We start from the raw sequence: 10,132 nt of genomic DNA on the forward strand, positions 1-10,132 counted from the left end.
GGCAAATGCCTCTGTGCAGGGCTTGGGCGGGGCGGGTCCCACGGGATCAACAGGGCGGAGGAGGGAGCAGTTATGGCTGCTCTCAGTCCGTCCCCAGGGGCTCTGCCTCTCTGTCCCAGCAACGGCTGCAAACCTCGGAGGGACCGTAGCCAGACAGTCCTGCTTCTCCCGTTTGAGTCTGGGTCCCTAGAGACTCGCTGGAGCTCAGAGTCTGAGGCTCCCTCCGGATTGAAACAGACAACCGCACCCTCAGCCACCAGCCCGCGCTGCGCGCACTCCGCACCTTAGTATTTTACTTCAGCACTGCGCCTCCTCTGATTCTCGGTTCCTCCTAGTTGTAGAACTTCCACTCAGCCAGCCTTCCTGTGGTTCTGGATGATGTCCGTTCCGTCTTTTAGTTGTATTTTTGAAGTGGTTGTTCGAGGCAGAAAACTCCGGTGTTAACCTATGCTGCCATCTTGGTTTCTCCCCTGATCTCTGTCTTCAACCTTCATGTGCATTCTCCCTTTGTCTTCTTAAGCCTTTTTTACCTAGCCCCGGGATTTTTTTTTTTTTATGTCAGTGAGCTGATTGGGTAGTTAATAAACATTATCTGATGTGTTGATTTGAAATTGTGCAACCCTTCAATATCATACCTTTAATCACAAGTGGATTAAAGTTGTCAAAATACAAATATAAGCCATAGGCCATCCTATATGATAAAAGCCTAATATGCTATGTGTCCAGTCTTCTGGTCATCCATTCAATCAATCAAAGCATAATATGCTAATGATATGCTAAGGCTGCTCAACCGCTCACTATGACGTGCACTGACTACCAGGGGGCAGACGCTCCGACCAGTAGGTTAGCTTGCTGCTGGGGTCCAGCCAATTGGGACTGAGCAAGACAGGCCAGACGCGCCCTGGAGCCCTCCCATGGTCCTTCCCCTGCTGGCCAACCTCCCGCATCCCTCCCTGGCCCCAATCGTGCACCAGTGGGGTCCCAAGGCCTGGCCTGCGTCCTCTTGCAATCCAGAACCCCTCAGGGGATATCGGAGAGCTGGTTTCGGCCTGTTCCCACAGGCCAAGCCGAGGGACCCCACTGGTGCACAAATTCATGCACCGGGCCTCTAGTAAATAAGGTAATGGGCTAATATGTTTACAATACAAATAACATATATAAATCAGTAAGAGAAAAAAACCTATATTCCAATGGATGAGAGGACAGAAAGGAACAAAATAAAGAAATGAAAATTAATATAGTTCCCATTATTCACTTTTTTAATTAACAAAGATCTTTCCAAAAGAAAACTAAATGCTGATAAAGTACATTACAATGAGTGTTCATATACTACAGAAGCATAGGTTTGTATAGCCCAGGATGTATTAAGAGATGAGATTTAGTAATTAATACCCTCTGACCCAGTAATTCTGGTTTTATTCATTTGTATTAAGAAAACAACCCCAAATAATGAAAAAGCATTGTGTGCAAGTACATTTGTGACAGTGCTATTTATTTCTGAAAATTAGGAATTATTTATAGGCCCAACCATAGAGGAAGAAATAAATCAGTTCTAACACGTGCATTTAAAGGAGGATTGATCCTTACAAATATTGTGAAAATGGGGAAATGCTGTGTTTGAAAAAAGCAGAAAAGATAAAATTAATATACACTGTAACTTAAGTTATATGGAAAAGTATATTAAATAGCTACAAAGAAATATTTTGTGTATCTGGGTGCTGAAATTTGATGTATAAAAATATTTTTGTTTTCTATCTTATAGTTTATCATTTCTTTAATGTACACATTTAGACAAGAGGAAGCATAGTTTCATGTTAAAGAACATAGATTCATTCTGGTTTTAACTACCCATATTCAGATATCAGCTTCACCTCTTATTAAATGAGACTTAACACAACTAAGTTTCTGTTCTCTTTCATCTATAGAATAGGGATGATAATTACTATTTCATGGTTATTACGAAGATTGAAAAAGCAAAAATGCACAATTAACTGATTCTTTATAAGTACTCAAATAACTGGGATAAAGGTACTATTGTAAAAAGTGTATATTTGTCATGTTATAACTATTATAAGACTTGTATACTCTGACATTAATTTTTCAAAGGAAACAAGAACTCTGGGGCATTAAATTAAAATTTGGGGGGTTCTAGGCAAACATAAAAACAAAGAACTAGAGGACCACGTTTTTAAAAATTGTAACTGAAATAGTTTTTCGAGATAAGTGGCCTCTTTTCTTTTTGTAGGCCCCTTGCACGTCATGGGCTACTTGTGAAAGTGTTCATATACTTTTCTTGTGACTTCCTGGCCTGCTTGCTCTTCATTCACAAAGTAGCAGTTAGCAGTAGAGAAATAAATCTAGTAAAGTAATGGGACCAAGAGAGGTGGAATAGTGTGTGTGTGTGTGTGTGTGTGTGTGTGTGTGTGTGTGTTGGGAAGTGGGGACGTCTGTATAGCTGAAATTGTTACCACAGATTTCTTTCCCTTCCTCTTCTGTGCCTAGTGTTGATTTTTCAGTTATTCTCAATCATAAGGGCTGCTAGTTTTATTAGACTTAATGTTCCTTCTATCTGGGTAGCTATCTTTTAAAATCATTGAGGTGCCATTTTAGTGAATTTGATTATATCAGGGTATCTAGGTTTAATGTTTTAATGATTCCCTTTTGTAAATGGAATGTATGAGCAAGCAATTCTGCGAAAGACCTGAGTCTTGTGTGTAAAAATAATTTTTCCTCCTTTTTCTTTTGTTAATCCTCACCAGAGGATTTTTTTTTCCCATTGATTTTTAGTGGAAGGGAGAGGGGGGGAGTAAGAGAGAGAGAGAGACAGATAGACAGACATCGATTGGTTGTAGCACAAGTATGTGCCCTTGACAGGGAATCAAACCTACAATCCTTCAGCGCTCAGGCCAATGCTCTAACCACTGAGAAATACCAGTCAGGGCAATTTTTCCTTTAATGTAGTCTGCTTTCAAGGGCCATAATTTTGACTCGAATTTCTCTCCACTTTGACTATATATGTTAGATATCTAAATATATTGAAAACTTAAGCAGATAAATGTGCCATAAAGCCTCTTTGTTATGTTTTTAGAACTGGAAGTGACTATGGGTTATGACACTAATGAAAATGAATATATACAGATGAAGATGTATACGTAGGTGAAAAATTAGTTATTTCAGTCAAGAGTCTATGCAGGTTGTAGAAATAGGAGTTAGTCTCTTTACAGTGAAAGAAGGTAGAGTGCATTATAAGGCAAAATTAATTTCCTGCGAATTAAAGGAACTAAATAGTATACTAAGAATCCTTTTACCAGGTCCAGATAACCACCACTTCAGCTTCCTTTCCTGGAAAGAAAGACAAGTTATTTCTTTAAAATGTATCTTTTAAAATAGCCTTATTGAAATGATCGGAATTGTAAATAAAGAAAATTTGTAGCCCTAGCTGGTTTGGCTCAGTGTCTAGAGTGTCGGCCTATGGACTAAAGGGTCCCGGGTTCGACTCCGGTCAAGGACACATGCCCCAGTTGTGGGCTCAATCCCCAGTGAGGGGCGTGCAGGAGACAGCCGATCAATGATTCTCACCATTGATGTTTCTCTCTCTCCCTCCTTCTCCCTTCCTCACTGAAATCAATAAAAAAATATATATTAATAAAAAAATTTTATAACTGATACTGTTTTGGTAGTATGTCTAATTTTAGGTGACGAATCAGTTGTACTCTTCCCAGTTTGATAGGCTGGACAAGTTTCTTCTTTTTATAGTCAGTAATTTCATGAACATTCAAAAATCTATAACTCCCTGTTGTCATTTCCAGGAAATACATGAAATCTTTCCTAATTGCTGTTAGGATGTTCTGTGCTTGAAGAGGGCATCAGGTGATACACCTGACAATGGGAAGAGAAGATGTTTTGGGAATGCCATCTGCCAGAATTGTGGGCAACAGGAATGAAGAGTCAGAAAACATCTTTCCTGATGTTTTTTATTTTCCATATATTCTTAAGGCAAGGAAATAGCTTTTTTGTTAAACTGAATGATAAAGGGCATGTAAACTTTTTCTTTACCTCTCAGAAGCCCTTGATCTCTACAAAATAGATTTGATAGGAAAATGAATAAATCCTTTCCTGCTGAATTGATGTTTTGGGAGTAAAGTGGGATCAGAATTATTATCTCTTACTGCCAAACATTAAAGCTGAGTTCTGTTAGTCTCAGAATAGAAGGATTGGGATTTATTTCAGTATACCAGAAGCCACTGGATTTTATGTAATTAGTGGCCTTGGCTTCCTTTTTACATTCAATAATGAATACATAAATTAACAACAAATTTAACAGAGGAAATTGTACTATTGAGATTTTCTGCTATATTCCAGGTTGTCACTGAGGAAATGGCTTAGATGAGATTCTAAATCGTCACTGAAAAGAATTTGAGACTTTAGTAGAAGTATATTGTACCCTCTGTAATAAGTATGGCTAGCCCCATTTGAGGGCAAATACTGGCCTTTATGTTCTTGGACTAAATTGTTTTCAACTGAAAATGAAACAAATCCATTGCATCTGAATGTAATATCTGCCATTGAGAAAGCAGTGATTGTTGGATTTCATGTTGGTTATTTCTGACTAAGAACATTCAGTAGTGTGGTTTCTTTGGAATTTTGAAAGCCATTTATTCCTGAACATGGGCTTCTAAAAAATGAAAGTTTATGAGCTCTGAAAAGTGTCATTGGTCTGGGATTTGGAAGACCTGGATTCTAATTTCACTATAATTACTCACTAATGGGACATTGGGCAAGTCACTTCACCAGCCTGGGCTAACTTCCTTAGGGATTTAAGCATAGAGAAATCTTATAATCTTTGTTGATTACTGTAACTATAAAGTTAGGTAGAGCTTAACAAAGCTGCTAGGCACTGCAATATAAATAGATTCTTAGAATTTTCTCATGTGTTGGCACCTCATGTTTCTTTGAATTCTTTGCTTTTATCTTTACTAATTTATATGTTTTCTTCATTCTAGTACTCTTGTCCATCTGTTCTCTGTTGTGTGATCCTAATCCAGATGATCCTTTAGTGCCTGAGATTGCTCGGATCTACAAAACAGATAGAGAAAAGTAAGTATGGCCACCAGACAGAAACGTACCTGTGGTAGGGTAGAGATGTTTGTGACTCACATCTTTCTTAACTAAGGGCTGGGTATGGATCAGATATTTAAAATGAAATCCTAATACACTCACCTGGGGATAGAAAAGAGGAGTATTTGCATTGAGTATCATTATATGTAGATGACACTGATACTTTCTATTGATTTGAGAGAGAGAGAGAGAGAGACATTAATATGTTGTGTCGCTTATTAATGCATTCATTGGTTGGTTTTTGTATGTGCCCTGACCAGGGATTGAACCCACAACTTTGGTGTATCGGGCCAATGCTCTAACCAACTGAGCTTCCCAGCCAGGGCTGATATTATCTCTTAATTATGTCATATGACTCCTACTGTCTCAGCAGTGGTCACCAACCTTTCGAACCTCACAGACCCCCGTGAGGTCTGAAAGGTTGGCAACAGCTGGTCTAGAGAAACTTTTCTGCATTATATTTTCAACAGTTTTATGTCTTCTTGGCTTTTGATATATAACTCATTTTGCATCAAGAGCCCATTTATCTTAGGTATTTGAAAATTAATGGGGAAAGGAAATTGTTTTTCTACCATTTGGTATATTTTTAAAAAAGAAAGAGAATAAATGCCACCAGACATAAAAACCCAAAATTTCCTTCAAAAAAATAAAACTTAATGAAACAATGTAGAATTTACATATTTTAGAATTGTACTATGAACTATTAAGAATGGTCAGGATATCCAAAGAAATAGTAACTAAAAGTATTCTGATCTTTTTCTCTTTTTTTTGGTATATTCATTAAAATAGGAGGAAATAGATGGGGAAAAGTGGATAATTTTCTAAAGTTAAAATATAAAGAATTAAAGATTTATTTAAATCCTTCTGGATAAGAGAGGCATATAGATACAATGTTTGTGTGTGTGTGTGTGTGTGTGTTTTCTTGATCTTCACCCAGGGGTTAGGTTTTTTTAAATTATTATTATTAGAGGAAGGCAAAAGAGTGGGGGGGGAGAGAGAGAGAGAGATAAAGAGAAAGAAAAACATAAATTGGCTGCCTCTTGTACTCCACCCCCCCCAGTTGTGGACTGAAACCGCAACCTAGGTATGTGCCCTGACCAGGAATTGAATCTGCAACCTTTTGGTGTATGGGACGGCACTTCACCCAACCGAGCCATACCAGCCAAGGCTAGATACCATATTTTTAGGTGGGGCATTGGGGGATTGTAACAGCAGTTGGTTATTAGTTTAGTTTTGTCTGTATTTAGGTCTGAATAGTCTCTGTAGTCATGTATTTCTGGCTGCATTCAGAATAAAATTAGATCATGCTTTTTTCTATTTGTGAATTTATGCAAATACATTTCTTTTATTGGAGAACCATTTTGTCAACTATCTGGAATTGTGGGCATAACAAAAAGGCATTTCCTAAGCCATTGTGGTTGTAATGTTCAGAAGAACTTGCCTGCATCCCTTTTTATTTATTTTTATCATTTTTTAAATATGTGTTTGTTGTTTATCCTCACCTGAGGATATTTTTCCATTGATTTTTAGAGAGAGTAGAAGGGAGGGGGAGAGACAGAGAGAGAGAAACATCGATGTGACAGACACACATAAATTGGTTGTTCCCACATGGGCCCAAACCAGGGTGGGAATCTAGCCTGCAACCAAGGTACATGCCCTTGACTGGAAATTGAAACTGTGACCCTTCAGTCCATGGTGCCAATGCTGTGTCCACTGAGCCAAACCAGCTAGGGCTAATATGTTTTTATTGATTTCAGAGAGAGGGAGGGAGAGGGAGAGAGAGAGAAACATCGATGGCTTCCTGGAGGTCCCCCCCCTTCCACCTCTGCTACTGGGAATGGATCCTGCAACCCAGACATGTGCCCTGACTGGGAATTGAATTGTGATCTCCTGGTTCATGGGTTGACACTCAACCACTGGGCAACACTGGCCGGGCCTGCATCCCTCTTTATTTTTTATTTTATTTTATTTTTTTAAAATATATTTTATTGATATTTTTACAGAGAGGAAGGGAGAAGGATAGAGAGTTAGAAACATCGATGAGAGAGAAACATCGACCAGCTGCCTCCTGCACACCTCCTACTGGGGATGTGCCTGCAACCAAGGTACATGCCCTTGACTGGAATCGAACCTGGGACCTTTCAGTCCGCAGGCCAGTGTTCTATCCACTGAGCCAAACCGGTTAGGGCTGCATCCCTTTTTAAATCAAAGAATTGTAGAACCTTTTGGCCTCCTTATTTTACTACTAGAATGTTCTTCTGGAGCAATAGACCTATTCATTTTAGAAACCAAATTGTTAAAATACATTCTGCCAGAACTAGTGATTTTATTGAGGCAGAGGAAATTATTATATCAATTTAATCACTATAAGTATATGATTTCAAGAACCATATAATGTAGAAGTATATGGTTTGAAGAACTCCAAGTAAATGAACAAGGGTTGAAGATCTTTCCTAGAAATAAGTCAAGCAAGTGTAGAATAAGGGTGTGCCAGCAAATGCTAAAATTGAATCAGAACCCTCTATTACAGTGGTTGCCAACCTTTCAGACCTCACGGACCACCAGATTGCAACCGCTGCTCTATTAGTAGCATTTTCAGGACATTGTTTTTCTCTTAACAGCTTTATTTCCCCACTATCATTAAATAAATTAGAAATTTGGGGTAAAAGATGGTTTTACTTGAATGTACATTTCCCCTCAAGTTATGGGTGTGTGTTTGTTGGTTTGTTTTTGTTCATCCTTACCGGAGGATATTTTTCCCATTGATTTTTAGAGAATGGAAGCATGGTAGGGAGAGGGGGTGGGGGGAGAGAGAGAGAGAGAAACATCAATCAGTTGTCTCCTGCATGCGCTCCTATCAGTGCTGGGGATTGAACCTGCAACCCAGGCACATGCCCTTGACTGGGAATCGAAACTGAGACCCTGTGGTGCTCAGGTCAGTGCTTTAACCACTGGGCACACCTGCCATGGCACTACATGGGTTTTTAATAAAGAACACCAGAGAGGATAAAAATGCTACTAAATGGGATAATGAATGATGCCTTCTAACTGACTTCTCACCTGTGTTAAGCTAAGCTTCTCTTTGTGTGTACAGGTACAACAGAATAGCTCGGGAATGGACTCAGAAGTATGCGATGTAATTAAAGAAATTATTGGATAACCTCTACAAATAAAGATAGGGGAACTCTCAAAGAGAAAGTCCTTTTGATTTCCATTTGACTGCTTTCTATGAGCCCACGCCTCATCTTCCCCTGTGCACATGTTTACCTGATACAGCAGTGCTGCGTGTTGTACATACTTCGAACAACAAATAGAAATACTGTACTTCTGTACCAACATTGCCTCCTAGCAGAGAAGTGTGTATGTGACAAGCCAGTTCTTCAGACATAACCTAGGTGTGAGACTAAAAGCTTTCCTATTGACTTAAATTTGGATAACTGCAAGTTGAGGGGTGGTGGGTATGTTGTGTGCTTGGATGGGAAAGAAAAGCTCCACTGACCTGTAGGAGATGTTTTTTAAGTGGAATCCTTTTAAACTCAAAACAGATATGAAAAGCAAGGCGAAGAACATGAAGCTGTTTCTGTATTCATTTTATGCTGAAGGACCTACGTCTTAGGTGAAAGTTATGACCAACCAGATTAAAATCTACCCACATCCTGTATTTTAAGGTCTAAGTTTAACTGGATTGGAGCTATTAGTATATAAAGTGTGATGGGCTTTGTTCCCACCTCTTACATTTCCCCACCCTTTAACCCTCGTCCTTTCAGCCCCTCTTTCTCTCTTCTATATTCTTTGGTTTGTATGTGGTTTCTCAGTTAATACATAGCTAATAGCTCTTATTTTTCTTATGTTTTTAACTACTTAGGTCTTTCTGGATGTAAGGGTGAAAATTCATTTGATGGAAATACTTGTGTATATTTAAAGACCCAGTTGCTCCTCTGGAGCTTGTACGTTCAAGAATGATTAATCTGTGTAATAAACTGATTACTACAGTCATTACATATAATTTTGTGTGAATAGGCTTTTTGATTTTAAGAACTTTATCTAGCTGAGATTAGTGGTGGATTTTCCCCTTATTCTTTAAATGTCCACTGCTTTTCGTTTTCATTTATACTGGTTGCATTTTAAAATCATGAAACAATTCCAGTTTACATAGTAAAAAGGATATCTTGAAAGTAATTTCACTGAACAAGATAAGGGCATAAGCTTAAAAGCTTTTCCATGAAATTTATATGTGTAGTATTCCAGGAACATGACTGTTAAACTAAGAAATTTGCTTTATTAATGAAACCAAGCTGCATTTCACCAAAACCTTGTGACATTCCCTTGGTACATAGGATATAGAACAAAGGCATTGCTATTTGGTAAGTTAAGCTTCTGTGATTGTAAAAGAGCAACATTGACCAAACCTGGGAAACATGAGCACAATCTTGTATTGGAGAGTCTTCATAATTACTTTGCACTAACATTGCAGGATGTTCATTCCATTTTAAATTGTACTGTATGTGGCTTTTTTGAAGTCTTCCCTTGACTCTAGTAAAATGTAGTTTGAAACTTGTAAACAACTGTGTTTGCCAGAAACATCATTCGTGTGAACTAGGCAAGTTACCTTTTTTCCCCTCCTCCTAATCTAACTGTAAACCTGGCCAGCCTGAAGGCCATGGCTGGTGCTCACTAGCCATCAGGTTCTTTCAAATGCATCTTTACACTCTTGCACAAAAATTGAGGAATAAATGTCCACTGCTTTTGGTTTTAAACTTGTTCAACTTGTCTTATCTTCAGTGTCACTATTCTCCCATCTCAGAACTAAAGTGTGACATAACCTGAAAACTATTAAAGTGTTGCATTTTAGCTGCTGGCTACTTATTAGTATTTCTAGCATTCTTGACCTTGCAAAGAAGGTTTGACTGTTAACAGTTGTGGTGAAAGGAGTTAAAATTGAGCTCTAACTTAAAATTATCCTGTATTCTCATTATCGTGGGCAGGTGGGAATTCATCAATTTTTGACGTGCTA

At 38.5% G+C, this 10,132-nt stretch overlaps 1 protein-coding gene across 6 annotated transcripts in view; it reads left to right on the forward strand.

Moving 5' to 3' along the window:
- UBE2D2 (ubiquitin-conjugating enzyme E2D 2) overlaps positions 1–9,124 on the forward strand; it is a 36,815-nt gene extending 27,691 nt beyond the window's left edge. For all 6 annotated transcript variants that reach the window (XM_014529063.1, XM_014529065.1, XM_014529066.1 and 3 more), the window contains exons 6-7: positions 5,004–5,097; positions 8,213–9,124. In XM_014529063.1, coding sequence (XP_014384549.1) covers positions 5,004–5,097; positions 8,213–8,258 — 140 coding nt within the window. In that variant the 3' untranslated portion in view covers positions 8,259–9,124. The remainder of the gene's footprint in view (positions 1–5,003; positions 5,098–8,212) is intronic.
- The last annotated feature ends 1,008 nt before the right edge of the window (positions 9,125–10,132 follow it).

This window comes from Myotis brandtii, unplaced genomic scaffold (genome assembly GCF_000412655.1).
Source record: "Myotis brandtii unplaced genomic scaffold, ASM41265v1 scaffold668, whole genome shotgun sequence".
Lineage (NCBI taxonomy): Eukaryota > Metazoa > Chordata > Mammalia > Chiroptera > Vespertilionidae > Myotis > Myotis brandtii.